The sequence below is a fragment of the Lepisma saccharinum genome, chromosome 11 (genome assembly GCF_977018435.1).
Source record: "Lepisma saccharinum chromosome 11, izLepSacc3.1, whole genome shotgun sequence".
NCBI classification, from domain to species: domain Eukaryota; kingdom Metazoa; phylum Arthropoda; class Insecta; order Zygentoma; family Lepismatidae; genus Lepisma; species Lepisma saccharinum.
In genome coordinates this window covers 7,795,947-7,814,455 of record NC_139239.1, presented here as the reverse complement: position 1 = coordinate 7,814,455, position 18,509 = coordinate 7,795,947, and the positions used below count along the sequence as shown (strand labels likewise).

The 18,509-nt window shown below is 38.0% G+C and overlaps 1 protein-coding gene across 1 annotated transcript; it reads right to left on the bottom strand.

Moving 5' to 3' along the window:
- Positions 1–777: 777 nt before the first annotated feature.
- LOC145994611 (uncharacterized) lies at positions 778–16,165 on the bottom strand. Its single transcript, XM_083130662.1, has 3 exons — positions 16,026–16,165; positions 5,669–9,101; positions 778–1,157 (listed from the first exon to the last, which is right to left on the bottom strand). The coding sequence occupies exons 1-3, from the start codon at positions 16,127–16,129 to the stop codon at positions 903–905; spliced, it is 3,792 nt and encodes a 1,263-aa protein (XP_082986788.1). The 5' UTR covers positions 16,130–16,165; the 3' UTR covers positions 778–902.
- Positions 16,166–18,509: the final 2,344 nt, after the last annotated feature.

Below are 18,509 nucleotides of genomic sequence, written 5' to 3'. Positions count from 1 at the left end.
TCTCTCCTGGTTTATTTTTTTCAAATATTTTGTTTCAAAATGTTTATTTTATTTTTCATAATTTGTTATCAACAATATTGAATAAACTCAAATTTATTTGATTAATATGCAACAAAGACAATACTTATTTAGTGATATGGTAAATCATCACGGAGTGCACTGGATGGTTATTTAAATAGTGAGCAAATTTGGTTTTTCAAAATGTGTGGAAACTCAGAAACTGTCCATAGCTGATATGTTTTCTATCATTGGATTTCTTCTGCAGTATGCTCCCGTATAAAGTTACGGACACTGCCGGCTTGTAACGATTCCATTGATAGTCAATGTATTCATTACGAACCGGCAGTGTCCGTGACTGTACAAACATGTTTTATACAATACACTGAAACTGCTTTTAGTATTACCAATTCGTAGAACATTTTTGTGTCCTAATTTTGTTCTTGCGTGAAAACAGCCAGTCGGGAATTAACATTCTTTGAGACTAAACTCTGACCAATAATTGTGAAAAAAACAAAAACGGGAAAGATTTATGTGGAGTTCCATGATTGGAATAGGATTTGTTTGGAGTTGGGATGTGACTGTATGCAAATGTAATATCTCTGCTCATTTTCAAGTGAAATAAATTGTTATCCTGATGATGGAGACGTTTAAATTACAACTTTGAATTGAATCAAATAAAAATAATATCCAACTAACATTACATGCTAATTAATATCCAATGTTACCAGCAGTCAGACAACTAATAAAATAAGACCACGGTTTTTGTAATTTGTTGTAATTAAAAAAAAACTACATAGTATTTTCTAGAAAATGTCCTCAAAACAGCTATAAGCACTGTTTTACAAACCACTACAAAAGTATTAATACATACTACATTTTTACAATTATTTAATTTCACCTTGTTAGCCATTTTCATTTAGATCTGCAACATCTTGGAGACTTCCTAAAGCCTTCTGTCTCTTGACACGTTTTATTCTGGACACCTCAGCCTCATAGTTTGGTAAAGCCCCAAATGAATCGAGGTACTGCTTAACCATATCTCGATCATTTTCAATGGAACTTGAAGGTGGGGAATGCTCAAGAAATTTATTTCCATTATCATTGTTCTGAGATGTTCCTTGCTGTGGAGATGTACTTTTTGTGTGGTCATTTTTGTTCTGAAAATGAATTAAACTTTATGAACAATAGTCAGAAGTGTGAGGTGCATGCCTTTTTGTAAAAGTACAGTTCCCTCCATTTGCATTGTATTGTGCTATGGAGACACACGAGGAAGTTTGCTGTTAGGGCAGTGCACTTTATTTGCCATAGTGATATGATAAGATCCTAATGTCAGGAGAAACAGCGGTTCTCAAACATATCAAACCACGGAATCATTTTCACTCGGAGACAAGGTTATGGAGCCCCAACATGTTTTTCTATGCCTGTGAGAGCAAAATTGTATTTTTACAGCCAATGAGAATTCGGGAATTCGATTTTAAGAAGTATTGGTTTGAGCTAACAACATACATACACTTTTAGCATTTCCTATGTTCTATGCCTGCTAAGTTGTGGTAGGGACTCTGGATACTCGAAATTAGTTGCTGAGGTGACTTTGCAAGTATGAAGGTGCAACGAGGGATTTTTCACAGAAAGCAATCCAGAGCCCCATGACTCCATGGAGCACACTTTGAGAATTGCTGTTCTAGACCATCTGTGAAGCCCATCACCCAGAAATTAAAATACAGAAGAAAGTGTGCAGAAAATTGTTCATTTCAATAAGATGATGGTGCTTCAGGAGTTGGCAACCTTTCTTTGATGAGCTCTCGAGGTGAAGAAATGCAGGGAAATTGGGTAGCATGCCACCCAACATACATATTTGTTGAACAAAGCCAATCTTTCACTATTTTTCAGATCATTGTAGTTCCATACATTAAATTTTCCCAGGAACGGAGTATTTCAGAGCCAAAAAATTAACAGAATGGAACAAGGGGTTTCACATGACAGGAAACTTTCCCACTGTTCCAATGAACACTTGCACTAAGAGTCGAAAAAGAGAGTGTTGACCTCTTCAAACAAGAGTAGGTACATTTCCATTGTGATGAATAATTTTCGTTTCGTTCTTGGGAAGAGAAGATGTGGGCTGACCAGGAATGGTTTAGGACTGTTGCTAAAATTAATTTCCTGACAAAGTCCAGGAACCCCCTCTAGGTTGAGCTAAAATCGAATGAGGCAGAAAATGTTCGTTCAGAGTGCATGGATTTTTTTTTAAGGGAAAGTTGTGTGTAGTGTAGTGGGTGTCTGAAATAACATTTTTGTGACTGTTATGTGCTGTGTTTTGTGTAGTGAACTAAAATGGGTGACTGTTGACAGCAACATCAATTACTCTGTTTATGTATGAGGATAAGCTTCAAATCATAAACATTTCCTTCTAAAACTCTTATGAGGATTAAGTCATATCACAGAACCACACAAAAACAAGTCCAGTCAAGCTATGTGGTATATGTTTAGAAGGGCATTCTTCTGAAAATGAAAGAATGTTTGGAAGAGGAATTTCATGAATACAGGACACTGAAATTTACCCAAAAGGAGAGAAAAGTGGAGTTCCTGTTCAAATTAAGTATTCAAGGTAAGAAGTTAATTATGTGTTACATTTTATACTAGTAAATAGCTATTTTTATTATAAACAAGCATGACATACTTCAAATCCGTTCCTTGCTGGGTTTTTTTTTTTTGTTTTTTTAATGATACACTTTCGTAATTACTTGTAAAGTATGTATTTGTAATCACAATTTCATGTCACTTCAAAACCTCAAAAAATGAATTAGAAAGGGCACCCTTCCCCAATAAATTTTTGCCCATTCAAACACTATGAAATGGTGAGTTTTTCCAGGGTTTGAACCTAGTATACAGACCACTATATTGACATGTACAGGGACATTACAGAAAAATTCCAATCTAAGGTCACCCACTTCGACAACCAAATCCTCATTTCCAGTATTCAGAATTTCACCAGGAATTATTGTAGCATCTGATTTAAAAGAATCTATGAGGTCATGTCTATGATAAAAGGAATAATCTGTGTTGTAATACAATTACCATATATTTCCAACTTTATCATGTATCTCTATGAGATCTTCTCTTCTCTGATAATATAATGTGAAGTGCACGAGAGAAAGTAATTTTCTTGAACATGGGAGGTTCACTTTGTGGAGTTGTTTATACTATTTTGAAGTGGCAATATCCAGTTTCTTACCTATTCTTTTATGTATTTTCCTTTATAGTTGTGCCTTAGATATCACAGGAAAATTAGAACAAAAAACTGCATTTAAAAGCTAAAATACCATTTGAAAGTATGCAGTATTGATTATTTCCTAACAACAATTTGCCATTGATCATATGGGCATTTAAGATCAACAGAGATATACAAGATAAATAAGGCATAATCATTTTAAATCTGTGTGTTTGTTACTAAAGCTGAGCTAATATGATTTTCAACCAATACCAATGCTGATACTTTAACATTGTAATTTTTTTAAAACTAGTTCAGAATATGTGACAAACACAAATGTTACAATGTTGGGATGACTACAATGTGAATTTATGAACATGTATGTATGTATGTAAAAAAACAACAACCTAAAATTAGAAAAGTAAATAGTTAGTTACAGGATATGCGAAAATGTTAGCAATGAATACAGTAATGTTAATATTGAAATGTATTATTTGATGTTAATAATCTTAGGTTTCAATTATTTATGAATTTTAAGGCGTAAGCATCCCATTGAAAACTATACCATATAAATATACCAGAGTTGTATTTTAAATAGGGATGGGACCGATTAACTAGTACTCTATGAGTATCTGCCGATATAGGCATATTGGTGTATCGGTAAAATTACCAATTATTTTACCGATCCGATATATCGATAAATATCTGATAATTTAGTGCAAAATTCTGCCATTTTGTTGTAATTTTTATGGATTATCTCCATGCCCTACTTTCTAAAAAAGTAGATGTCTAAATATGCAATTTCTTTTGCACTGCAACCTTGAAACACACATTTATTAAGGTGGTCAATGAACCTTTCAGGTTCTTCAAGGACTATTTCTAATTTTATATCGGATCGGTAGAATATCGGTTATCTTTATCGGTATCGGCCAAAATTTCATATCGGCCCATCCCTAATTTTAAAGTTTTCATTTTCTCATGTATAAGATAATTGAATAATTAAAATAGTTGTCATTTAATCTCAAGATTTGTTCTTCCACACAATACAGGGATATTCATAATGTTCTTCGGGGTTAGGATAATTTATACAAGAATAGTATTGCACTTACCACAATGAAACCAGAACAAGTCAAAACAGGAACTCGCATAGTTATTTTCACATGCAAATGTTCAATATGTGCAGCCCGGCTGGCATGGCAGATGTTGACATGCTATTTCATTCGTGCCACACCATTTTCAACTTGGGCCTGTTGATAGTGTTTACTGCCGCAGTGATGCACCCTTCTAACTATCAATAGGTGTGAGGATCAGTGATCTTGAGGGACATAGCATAAGATGTTGGTTATGTTCAGCTTCACACTCTCTAGTACCCTGGTAGCTCTGTGTTTAGTGAATGACGGACTGGAAGTGGGCTGCTCATAAACGAAATGTGGGTTGCCACGCAATTGGGGCAGAAGCCAGAATTGAAACATATCCAGGTATGTCAGTCCTATTACTGATCTTTCCATACACACGTTCACAGGAGATGCCACAGAATGTGTTCACTTTTGGTGAATCATGGGTATAGTCCACAAAGGCTGCTTGGAATGTAGCTTCATCATGAAATAATATCTTGTCCACAAAAAGCTTCATCAGCCACCCTTTTTTGAGAAACTTGCAACGAAAGTCATTGTAAAGCCTGTGATCATCATCGGACAGCTGCTGCAGCAGTTAAGAGTCAGTATGGTTTGAAGCACAAACAGTTACAAAGAACCCTCCACACAGTTGTTTTTGACATATCCAGTTCTGTAGCTGCATGTGCAAATGATATCTCTAGGCTACACAGAAAACTTGTAGGAATGCATTCACATCTTCTCAGGCAGTAGGTGGGCAATCAGTTGAGTTGCTCTTACACAAGCAACCTGTTTATACCACTTCACAAATCAAATTGTCACCAGGTGGGTCCTTACAAAATTTTAAAGGAAATGCATGTTGGACAGTGATTGTGGACTTCGTTGCGTGGAATTCCAACACACAAACCTATTTCTCAACAGGTGTAGCAGCCATTTTCATGAATGCAATAAACTAGCTCCACGCAGCACCTGGAATGTGAACTATGACATGAGAGAAAAAAACAACAACGGAGTTCCTGTTTCGACTGATGCTGTTTCATTACAGTAAATGCAACACACTTCGTGTAATAAATTATCCTAACCCCAAAGAACATTATGAAATGTCCTGTATTGGTGCAAGTGATGTTGCCTGACATTTTGTGGATTCTTCAAGATAACCATACTCAGAAAAGGTATTAGTGATTGAAGTTGAACTGATACCAAACCGATTAGTTTGATACCATGGGAATCAGTTAAGTGGAATCATTATCTTAAGACTACATCAACCAGGGTTATGTTCCTGAAATCAATACACATTGAGTTTAGAGATTATTTGCTAAGCAATCCTGACATATACCATTTTACTCACAAAAGGCCATTGCAGATGTATCATGGAATGCTTCTTGTTAAATAATCCTGCTGTTCCATGGACTTCAGATACATCATCATCATCATGATCATCATATTGAAAGTCAGGTTCACCTCTCTTGTTTTGAAATAATAAGGAATCTTCTGCTCGAAATAGAAAGCTTTTATCTTGATCATAGCCTTCCCTCTGGTCTTCTGCCAAATGAGCTTCATTTTTATTATACCGGAAATCATTAGTGTAACTTGGCACCTCATTGGAATCAACAGGAATAATTTGATCATACTTTATAACTCCGGGTCTGATATAGTGCATGTAATTGTATTGGTAATTTTGTGGTAATACTTTCTTGTGATGTTCATTAGAGGAGTATGATGTTCTTTCATAGATACCACTATCGTTAAATTCACTGTCTCCAGGTCCACTGAATTTGGAAGGTGAAGCTATCATTTCAGTTTTTCCCTTCGATATATCATTGTGTATATTAGCGGAATCTTTTGAAGTGGATGCCTGAACATTTAATTTAGTTTTGGCATCTTGTGTTTGTTGCTGTTTTGTATTTGTATTAATTTCTGATTCTTTGATGCCCATATTGAAATTTGGCTTGTTGAGTTCTGGGTTAACGTTTCGCTTACGAATTGTAGAGTGGGATTCCATCATTCCATAATCAAGGCTTGGATCCAAGAGATTAGCTTGTGCTAACTCTTGTTCTTTTAGTGTTACCAGAACCTTCTTGAAATCTGGATTAGATTTTGTTCCACTGGTGTTTTGTTTAAATTCCTTTTTCATTCCTTTTATACTTTGCTTGATAACATTTTCTCCAGATTTTTTATTGTTCTCCCTCACAGATCTTCTATGAATGGGAGATATGGCATCGACTGGCTCTTTAAGTACTGCATGTTCAATTGAATGTTCATATTCTGCAACTGGTTGAACCGGAGAACCAAGTTCTTTCATAAAGTTCTGATTTTCTTCTTGTGCTGCTAGTTGATCCTCATATGGGATGAGTGGGCTGTTGTTTGGTATATCAAGAGGTATTTTCATATGTCCACCTGCTTGCACATTTAACTCTTTCCTTGATGCACCCTTCTCCTTGTAAATTTCAGCAGATCTCCTGGTTCTCTCTTCTCTGTCTGTAATTTTATTAGTCTCTTGTTTGTTTTGAAATGTATGCCTTTTTTCACCAGTCAACACTTCTCTTTTACTTAATACATCACTCTCCTTCTGTTGTTCATCATTAACTGCCTGTTTACTTTCCCCATTCTCTCCCTGTAAATCATCATATTTTGAGATTTCTCCTTCGTCATCAAGATATTCGGTTCTGTCACTGTCACTTTGCTCTCCTGAATCTTGAGCATCCAACTGACTTTCTTCCACATTTTCAATTACACCTTCATCCTTATCTGCAATTCCAGATTCATCTTCCTCAAATTTGTTTTGTGCAACTTCATCTACACCACCAGCAGCCTCCCTTGGAGGTTTGTGCATCTCTTGGATGTCTACCTGACTGGACAGGTCATCTGCATTTTTCTGTACTTCAGCAACTTTTTCTTCACTAGCATCTCCTGCATCTCCATGATCTTCGTTGCTTTTATCTTCAGTATTCTCAAAATTTTCAGCATTTTCTTCTCCCATGTTGCCATCTTCACCTTGAACAGCTGGTTCTTCTCTTTCGATTTCACTTGGTTCGTCTTCTCTAACAGGCCCTCCCTTGTTATTTTCTGATCCTTCAGAGTGTGCACCTCTTTCATCTTGTAAAGAGACAAACTTGTCATCCCTTAACATGCTTTCCTCTGCATTTGGATCGATCATGCTTCTGTCATTCGTATCCTCAAATTTCCCTTTACTCTGCTTTATCTCTAAACTCTTTTTACTAGTTTCTTGTCCATGTTTCTCATCGGTGTCATATTGAAATTCATCTTTGGATTTTTCTGAACCTCTCCCAAACTTATGTTTCAGTTGCTTTGAGTTAGATAATGTACCATGATCCAGTTCCACCTGTAGTGGCTGTTGTAACTCTTGGTTTCGTTTTTGTTCATGTGTTAAATAGGGTCTTTTATTTTTGATAGAGATGTCTGATAAATGTTGTTGCTTATGAATTTCTTCTACAATGTCATCTGGCACAATCTGACTGGCATCTGCTTGTGAATTTTCGGTATCGCTGTTCAAGTAATTTTCACTTTCAATACCAGCTGAAGCATCTATTTCCGGAACTTGATCTTCATTCAATCTAGAATCAACATCTGAATAAGCTAAATTATTTTGCTCGTCAATTTCCATTTGAGAGTCGCTTGCTATTTGATCATCTTTAACGTCTGCATTTCTTGTTGGTCCTTCTTGAATACTGATTCCTCTGTTCACCAGAGAACCTCTCTTTTCCTGCCTTTCTGAATGTTCCATGCCATGTAACTGAGACCTCCAGTCACCTTTAGTTCCTTTGTTGCCTTTACTGACTGCACTCCGTATGACTTTGGCAGGAGTGTTGTTGAGTTTCATGCAACTTCCGGCAGTGACAGAACTTCTCTCTTCTTGGCTGAGTACTGAATTTCTAGAATTGGTCTTTCCCAGAGCATTTTCATTCCCTGTGTCATCAGACATTTCTTCGTTTACTTCTACAAAATCCGAATTGGGTTTTGCGATGATATTGTCAACACTTTGACCTGAAATTTTCCCACTCTTATGAATTGGTTTACTTGCAATGTTGCTATTAGGGAGATTAGAAGCTGAATTATGTCTGTAATGCATATTTTTGTTTGATAATTTGCCAGAAATCTTTTCTCTTTGAGGAACAATATAATTTACTCTCCTCTTCCGAACGCTATTTGCATTTGTGTCTCTTGCAGAATACATGCTAGGGTCCTGGAGAGAATTCTCATAACTCCCTAGCTCCTGTTCAACAGGTATATCATCATAGTTACCCTGGTTTTCACTAGGATTAACCATATCCTGCTCTTCCTGTGATGCAACATTTGCAGATTGCATGTCTGTACCTTTTTCCTCAAAGTCACTACTTTCTAAAGGCAGTGCCACTTCTTGTTCTTCGTCGTCAACTTGCATTTCGTTATCAGTGTCTATACCTGGCTCCAGGGATCTTAAAGGATTTGCTAGTTCTCTGTTTTCGGCAACATCTAAATTGGCATTTTCTGCTATAGGTTCGGATTCGTCAGTCTTCTTTTCATACCTATTGCCACCTCTTGATTGTTTCGAGTAGATCTTTCCTTGATGTTCATTTTGCGAATTCTTATTTGAAGCTTCAACATTTTTATCTTCTACAGCATTCATTATAATAGGATTTTCAGCCAAAGGTGCTACATCTTCATGATCTTCAACATCTTTGTATGGTTTCAGTTTCTTGTTTGGTTTGCTGTCTATGTAAACTTCAGAATTGCCAGTGTCTGAAAATCGTTTGGCATCTCCTGCTTTGTTGCTTACCCACCTGCAATGCAGAATGTACATTATTTTTGTAAAAAGTTGTATGTAATATCTGTATGTACAGTGGAACCCCAATTTTACATTCCCGGATTTTACATTTTCTTGCATTATATATTCAAGCGTGATGGCTCCAACATAGAAAAATGTTAAGAAATTTCCCCAGATATTACATTTTCCTGCATTTTAAGTTGTTTCAGCTTGGTTCCCTGAAAAACGTGAAATCGAGGTTCCACTATATTCAGCAGCATTTTACACACATTAGGAATGAAATTCTACCATCTGAAATCCACCTGTTGTTACCCTTGAGAGCAGAGATGTATGAGGGTCATCCAGAAAAAAGGAACGTTTTGGTGAAAAACAGAAATGACAAATGATGTGTGCAAACGATTTATGATACAGAAACAACATACCTTACTCTACTTTTCCACATAATCACCACACCCATTCAAGCAATTATCATAGTGTGATACTAGTTAGTTGATACTGTTATTGTACCTGGTTGCTGCCAATGTATTCAACAATGTAGTGACAGCATCTTTGAGTTCATCAGCTGTGGCAAAGTACCTGTGGGAAAGTGACATTCATCATGTCGTTACCATACATTCCCTTCCCACTCCACCCCTAGGGGTGCCAGGGGTGTCTTGGTGTTGAACGGCATTGGGAGTGTCACTATTCATTTTAGCGACCCCAAAAACTATGGATTCCACACAAATATCGGTCGTTTTACATGTCACCCCCTAGGGTGTCTTGGAGTTGAACGGCATTGGGAGTGTCACTATTCAACTTAGCAACCCCGAAAACTATGGATTCCACACTATTCATCTTAGAGACGCAGAAAACTATGGATTCCACACTAATATCGACCCTTTTCTTATTATATTTACATGTCACTTCCACCCCTAGGGTTGCCAGGGATGTCTTACCCCCACAGTATTTCTTTCCAGATTGCAAGTCATATGTGTACCAAGTTTGGTTGAAATCGCTCCAGGCGTTCGAGAGTTATGCCGGAACAAACATACACAAACACATACATCCATTTTTATATATATAGAAGACTAGCTGATTGCCTGGCGTTGCCCGGGTATTTATTTATCCCAATCTTCTATTAGAGAGGAATATTATGAATTCTAACTATAGTGTAAAATGAAGTTGGAGTTGAACGGCATTGGGAGTGTCACTATTCATCTCAGCGGCTCTGAAAACTATGGATTCCACACTAATATCGGTCGTTTTACATGTCACCCCCTTCCCACCCCCACACCTAGGGTGTCTTGGAGTTGAACGGCATTGGGAGTGTCACTATTCATCTTAGCGACCCCGACAACTATGGATTCTACACTAATATCGGTCTTTTTCGATTATTTTTACATGTCACCCCTTCCCACCCCCATCCCTAGGGGTGACAGGGGTGTCTTACCCACGCAGTATTTCTTTCCAGATTGTAAGTCATATGTATACCAAGTTTGGTCATCGTGAATGCCACCAATTAGCTTAGAGACTTCAAAAACTATGGATTCGAGACTAATCTAGGTCATTTTTGACATTTTATTTTTCACCCCCCATCCCGATAGGTGATGAACATGGAGTTGAACGGCATTTGGAGTGTCACTATTCATCTTAGCGACCCCGAAAACTATTTATTCCACACTAATATCGGTCGTTTTCGATTATTTTTACGTCATCCCCTCCCCACCCCCACCCCCAGGGGTGTCTTACCCGCTCAGTATTTCTTTCCATATTGCAAGTGATACGCGTACCAAGTTTGGTTGAAATCGCTCCAGGTGTTCAAGAGTTATGCCGGAACAAACATACACAAACACATACATCCATTTTTATAAGATTACAAAAGGAATGCAAATTAATAAGATTTATTATTTTATTATTCCTTTGTCATTTAAATGTCTATTGTATTGCAGTGAACTTATAAATTTGAAAGGGCAATGATCTTGCTGTTTACCCCGCAGAATTATTGCAACCCCCCCACCCCCACACCCGCCTCCCGGTTAAATTATCAATCCTGACATTCTGCAAATCTTGAGAGGACTACATAAAAGTGTCACGCCTCCCCACTGCTTATCACACTCCCCACCTCACACTTAGGAGGAATCTCAGTTTTGACACATTTTCAGGGCTCACAGCTCGATACCATACATGTCCCTTAATGTCTAACATTGAGTGATCGCCCCACTAAAAGTACAAAAACACAATGATCCGTTAATCAACATAAGAATAAATCTCGAATTTCACCCACGACATATCTGCACCAGATACGAGGCATAAAAAAACAACAAAACTTGAATATATCTAACGGGCGGTAGTTAAAAGAAAAATATCATCCGCCACTGGACCCTTTTTTCCATATGCAAATGATCCCAGGGGCGATTGTTCCATGTAGGAAGTGAGTTCATTTGTACTTATTTCCAGTTTAATGTGTGTTATAAAATTATGAGTGCAATGTATGTACAATTGCCTAGGTTAGCTACTGTCAATAGTTGACTAGACTGCTGTCGCTCGCTCCAGTCGCTGCCCAAAGACGATGGATACGCATGCTTCACTGAAGAACATCGGCGGTCATCTTACAGACAGATGGGTGAGGAGTGGAAGGGTTGGTGCAAGGTAGGGGGAAGGTTGTGAAGATCGACAAGGCTCGAGGATCCAGCAAGAGTTTCCTCAATCAGTGATGCCAACCCCAGCAAAATGGTACTAACCAAGCAAAGTTTGATCTTTGTTGGCACAGCACCCTGCTTTTGGCATAATGGTAAAATCTAGCATAATCTGCAAACGCCCGTCCCTGGGAGAGGGAAATCGGATTCAAAGAAACATGTTTTCAGGGAATAAAAATAAAATTATATCCAAATCTTATTTTTACTTCACAAGATGGCATATGTCAAAAACAACCATGCCACCATGTCTCTCTTTTCTTCATCCTGCCAGATTTCGTTTGTCAGGAGATTTTATGGCAGGAAATCGCCAGAAAGTTGAAGGTAAGCAATTTTCTCAAACCTTTTTAAGTTTTATGTTGAATCCATTTCGTTTGTTATGCCATTGTAAACAATTTTGTGCGAAAATGTACACTATTACATAGCTAACTGTTAGTAATAAGTAACAAAAGTTAAAAACTCGAGAAAAGTAAATGCAGAATTACAGTTATCCGAAGAAGAAAATAATAAATCATAGCACAATTTTGAAGCATTTAGCATAATTTCAGAGTTTAAGCAGCACTTTTTATTATTCTCAATCCACAGGACGACAGAGAGGGAGAAAAATATCGAAATTCTTGCAAAATCTGAAATATCGTCAATGTTATTTTCGTCGGTTTTTATGGGTTCACATTTAAAAGTGAGTAGCAAGGGCGCCTTGCCACACCTTGACCATGGGCCTACAGCCAGGCACGTATCCAGAGGGGGGGCTTATGGGGCTCGAGCCCCCCGAAAGTTTTAGGTTTACACTAGATAAAATGAGCTTTTTTTTGTTTCTTGTGGTGTGAAATAAAATAATGTGACAATATTTTAAGGAGAGAAATAATTATCGAGGCAAGACGGAGAATGTTCAGTAACCCTGTTATTGATAATAGCATGTATCCAAGATATGGCACAAGGGGCTCGACCCTCTCCCCAGGAAATTTTTCAGTTAACGTTAGATAAAATTAAATTTTTGGCTTCTTGAATAATGTGAAAATAATTTAAGGAGAGAAATAATTATCGAGGCAAGACGGAGAATGTTTTATACCCCTGTTATTGTTAATAGCACGTATCCAAGGTGGGGATAAGGTGGCTCGAGTCGCTCCCACTAAGGAAATTTTTAAATTTACACTAGATAAAATTAGATTTTTGGCGTCTTGAATAATGTGAAGATAATAAATTTATAAATCTGAGAGAAATAAGTATCGAGACAAGACGGAGAGTGTTCTATAACCCTATTACTGTCATTAGCACGTATCCAAGGTGGGAATCAGGAGACTCGAGCCCCCTTCAGGAATTTTTTCTGTTTACACTAGATAAAATTAGAATTTTGGCTTCTTGAATAACGTGATGATAATTTGGGAGCAATAATTATCGAGACAAGACGGATAATGTTCTATAACCCTGTTATTGTTAATAGCACGTATCCAAGGTGGGGTTGAGGTGGCTCGAGCCCCCCCTCCCTCCCCAGGATTTTTTTATTTTGCACTCTCTCTCTCTCTCTCTCTCTCTCTCTCTCTCTCTCTCTCTCTCTCTCTCTCTCTCTCTCTCTCTCTCTCTCTCTCTCGTGAATATTTCATCAGTACCGGATATTTCAATGGTTTATTAAAAGAGAAATAAGCTGCATACATCAACTGAAGATCAAAGTTTTGAGTGATGATTTAGTTTTGCCAGAACTAAATTTCGTATATGCAGTCCGAGAATTTCATGGTATAAAAAATACTTTTGTTTAAGCCTACTGGGTTCGAAACACATTCAAACACTTAACAACCATAAAGAGACAACCGAAAATTTTATGAATGTTGAGAAGATGTTGCATATTTAGACATTTTAGGCGGAAATTGCAGGCTCTACCAGAACCCGAATCAGGGCTCTACCAACTGAGCCACCTAGCCATCATTGACTTCAACCGATTTTTCGTTATACATAGTACATGTTCTGTGTATATCAAATCGTAAGGTGTTGCCTGTATAGTGAACAAGCACAGAAATTATAGGAGGGAGAAGAAAACTGAGGAGCATTCTCACCGGTTGAGGAGACATTTTTCTACTGTTGTCAACAAGAGCTACTACTTCGAGGTGACAATGACAGTGGCCTAATAAGGGATATTTCACACCCTGTCGCCTGAGGATTTCACAAATCGAAATTAGGTTTGTGCGGCCTTTTGTGTCGCTACGGTATGAAACGTTGCTGTTCATTGGCCCATTCCAATCGACATGTATCAGGTGTCCTTCGGTCTGAAACCTTCCTAAGTCTTGAAAATCCAATTCACAAGGATGGAAAATTAGGTCCTTGTTAAGGTTAGGTGTGAAGGCAGGCAGACGACAGCACCCTAAAGGATCATATCCAAACCTGCAGGAAGAACGCATCTTACTTTAATCTCCAATACGGAATGATAAAACTTCTGGTGAGTTGATTTTAAAAAATGTGTCCGAGATAAAGAGTGGCATGCCCAGGATTTTCGGAATGGAGAGGGGTTACCCATACCTACTATTTTTGGTGGTCAGTCCTGATTTTGTCATTTTTTTCCTGTCTTTGACGTTATTCTTTTTTTTTTTTTTTAAAAAAAAAGAATACTGGGTCAAATGGGGTTATGACCTCACCAACCCTCCCTTGGGCACGTCACTGGAGATGAATGAGTAAGCATTTGATCATACTGGGAGACGAAACATTAGATGTGTTGGGAACTGAAGGGTTTTTCACTGTGCATTAATTCTTTCGTGATCCAGCCGTATTCGAGAAGACTTCCTTTGTTTCGTGCCGATATATGACAAGACAGCAGAAGCTGTGACAGGCATTTTTGAACACTTGTGAGTGCTAAGGCCTGAATCTGAACAATTTGGTGGGTTTCGGCTTTTATAAGAGCTGCAAACATGGGAGGACAAGACACTTTAGTGGTGTTCAGGCTCGAATCAGAGAGAAATATTCGAGAGCTGTCTGCATCCAGTTCGCAGCCCACAATTTGAATCTTGCGTTGTCGAGTGGATTGTCCATCCCGTGCATGTGTAAAAGCTTCGTAAAAACACTCAAAGACACCATAGATGTTTTTATGTCTGATGAGATGAAATGGACAAACACACATACTGAGATGGTTCCGGCACACAATGTCAATGCATGGAAACAGAGGAGTCGAGTGGTAAAAAATGTTCCGATTTCACGTTCTGATTAAAATGACAGCCTTACAGTGGCGACGATTTAAGGGATAGTTGCTCCCCATTTTTTCCCCTCAACATTATGGCCTCTTAATGTTAAGCCTTGTCTACCAAGAGAAAGTAAACTTTCCTTGCACCGCCCTCCGCCCCCCCCCCCCCCCGGTTTTGAAACCCAATTGCCACCACTGGTCTTAAATATACAATTGTGAGGTTCTTACTATACCCCTCAAAAAATGGTGTTGAGCCCCCCCGAAAGGAATTCCTGGATACGTGCCTGCCTGCAGCTAACATTCTAAACGCAATGGATAGTACGTACAAGCAATACGTATGAATGTAATTGAAAGCATTTTTCAAACCTTTCTCGGTTTATCATAACTTCTTCCTACACTCCGAAAAAGCCACTGAATGATCCTTTAGTGTACCTACGTAAATTTGCTTCTAATGTACAGTCACGGACACTTGTGCGTTGTAGCGATTCCATTGAAAGTAAATGAGGTCATTGAATGAGTAAATGAAGTATCGCTAATCGTGACTGGACTTACAATTTAAAGTGGAATCTGAACCAGTGCCTTCACCGGGTATCGAACCCAGGACCCCTTGATTACAAGGCGACGACGTTACCACTGCACCATCGGGGAGGCAGGAGTCGCATAGGAATCGATGGCTTTCCAAACATCAGAATGTATCAACTCGCAACACCTGTGATTATGTCATTCGCAGAAGTGCCAGGAAAGTTAGGGGTCACATTTTTCCCCCGTGTATAACCAAATATTTTGGTAGGTAAAAAACTCTTCCTCGCTTTTTGTAGAATTTACTTTGTACAAGTATGAAATATTCTAAAAATATTTTCTATGACTCTTTTTTAAAATCACCTCAACGTATTATCACAATAGACAAAATATTTTATTTCAAGAATAGCTGCTTAGGTAGGTGTTGAACGGGAGGAAAATATAAGTGTGTGTGGAGAGAGAGAGGGGGGGATATGCATTTTTAAGCGATAAAACTTCATTTAAATTTCTATTTGTCTCTTATATGCGTGTATTTTATACACGTAATGCATTCATTCATATTTTGGAAAGTGTACAAAGAACTCACCTTTCGTCGTTGATGCTACGAGGTTCAATTCGTTCTTGTACCAGGAGAAGAATAAAGATTATCTCAAGAACAGACGATCTTGCCATTTTTGTAAAAAATATCATGGATTATAATACTTCATATGCACAAAGGAAAACCAAGAAATGTCACCAATGTCTATAAACATAGTCACGCCCAAGTGGTGTACATGTAGGTGAATCCATGAGGGGTAATAAACGGATATAATAATGTGCTGTATGGTGACGTGGCCACGCTCTTTTTTCTTCTAAACAGCAACTAGCAAAAATAATGAAAACGTAAGGAATCAGTGGCGGCGAAATAGGTTCCAAAACTAAGGTGGCAAGGACAGTTTACTTTCCATTGGTACATAAGGTTTAGCATAGTGCGGGGGAAAAAAGTGGCAAAGAGTCTGGGGGGGGGGCGACTGCCCCCATAATCGCCGCTACTGTAAGGAATAATCAGCTTTTGGAATCAACAAATTACTTGTAACATGACCATAAATGTAATTAGTTACTTTTCATTGTGTTTTCGCATGTAAGAAGGCGCGTATTAATCTCGTAAGTAGGGCATTTTATTGTGAGCAAATGGTTTGCGTGACGCAATTTTGATGTGTGTGTTTGACGATTATCAAGCAGTGACGTGCGGTGACCTCTGCACTTGGGGTAACAACCAGGGTTAGCATTTTTTTTAAGAAAAAAGAAATAAACAGTTTTTTGTTGTTTTAAACAAGAGCCGAAAAAATATGTTTTAAACAAATAAAACGTTTAAAACATAATGCCAAGAAGACTTATTTTCTAAGAATAATGGTTGATAAGAAATTTCTTAATCATCCAAGGGTGGACTGTGGCGTGCTCCTATTATAAAGTAAACTCTCGACTCAAGCTCTCGACTAACTTTTATCTCGCATGTAGGCTGTTCGAGAAGCTTCAACTAATCCACAGTTGCCAGATCCCACCAAGTCCAGGTGGTAACTACTCCTTTTTTTAAATACATTTAGGCTGTGTCCAAAAGGTACAAAGTACATACTTGAAGTACAGTCTTGACGGAAGTGACGTCACCTAGTGCAGTTCGAAAGCGCCAAGCAAACGAGTGTACAAGACCAGAGGACGCAGCACACGAGCGGTGCACACTTGCGATCTGTGCTTGCTTTTCATTTGTTAAAAAAATGGACGTCTGAAGTCAATCAGCTGGTAGTTGTAGTTCTTCCATTGTGTGGAAATGTAAGTAAACAAGTTTTTAAAATACTATGGAATTTTATTTATTGGTTTTATTCATATATGCGTGGTTTCTTTCTTCTATAGTGAGAAGGTGTTTAAAAGTGAGAAAACAATTTCTTTTCCCGCGATCATAAACCATGTTGCGGAATGTGTGAAAATTAATTTGAAAGAGCAAATTTCTTTCATATTTCTATAATTAATAACGTGCTGTGTTATATAAACTGCACGGCGAGTCATTTGTGTGTTGTTCACGGAAAACAAGAGTGGCACATACAGTCGATGTTTGATAATTTTAGTTTCGAAGCAACTTTTGTTGCATTCCTCACTTGTGTTGGCGCTGCAGTCGAAGTGCAGTTCGAAAGCTTTCCGCTTCCAGGCTTCAAGACCGCACTGCGAGTATGCTCTCGAAGTATGCTCGCTTCAAGTATGGTCTTGCAGCTTTCGGACACAGCCTTTATAGTGAATCAGGCCCGTAGCCAGGAATTGTTTGTAAGGGGGGGGCGAAGTCAATCCTAGAGGGGGATTCAATTTAGAAGAAACAATCACTCCGTCAGAGTAAGTGGAATGGGGCTGTTCACTGCGCACTGCCAAACTTTTCCGCTAGGGGCGTCACGCTACCCCTGTTGCGTTCCTAAATAATTTCGTTCGTCATTTGGTTGCCCTAAGCTTTACATTGGAGAGCGATAGGATGGCTATTAAAACGTTATTTTAAATGAAGGTAAGAAATTTTCGTGTAAATCGATAAGAAAAATGGGTTTAGCAAATCTTTAAGATTATACAGCAAGTCATAAGTTTCCGAGAATTACATTCTCCTGAACCTAAGAATTAATATGTTAAAGCGCAACGGCAGGGTAGCTTAGACGGGCTAAATGTTTATGCACAAAGAGCACTAAACTTGACATAATTTTGGTCGTCCCTAGCTGCCGTGGGTCGAGAATTTTTATTATTATTATTGGGAGTATTTGTAATTCAACAGGGGAAGTACGATTCGGAAAAAACTCTCCAAATTATAAAGAAAAATGTATTCAGTGCATAAGCGCATTATATATTTATTATAATACACTATGCCCTATCCGTTAATTTAATATTAACGTATGTTTTCTTTGTATTAAGCAGACATTTTCCCCTCGTATTTCGTCCTTTTCTTCTTTGGTTACAACAATTTTAAAATTATAAATCCTTTAAATAAGAAAGCGGTAGAGATTGCGAGATATGAAACAATATATTGTTTGCTAATAACTATTCTTCTCGATAAATGTGTATGTAT

Excerpts from the sequence above, each read along its gene's own strand:
- LOC145994611 (XM_083130662.1), bottom strand. The coding sequence starts at position 16,129 with ATGATATTTTTTACAAAAATGGCAAGATCGTCTGTTCTTGAGATAATC. Across the intron at positions 9,102-16,025 it reads CGTAGCATCAACGACGAAAG|GTGGGTAAGCAACAAAGCAG; the intron begins GTGAGTTCTTTG and ends TCTGCATTGCAG. Across the intron at positions 1,158-5,668 it reads TACATCTGCAATGGCCTTTT|AACAAAAATGACCACACAAA; the intron begins GTGAGTAAAATG and ends ATTCATTTTCAG.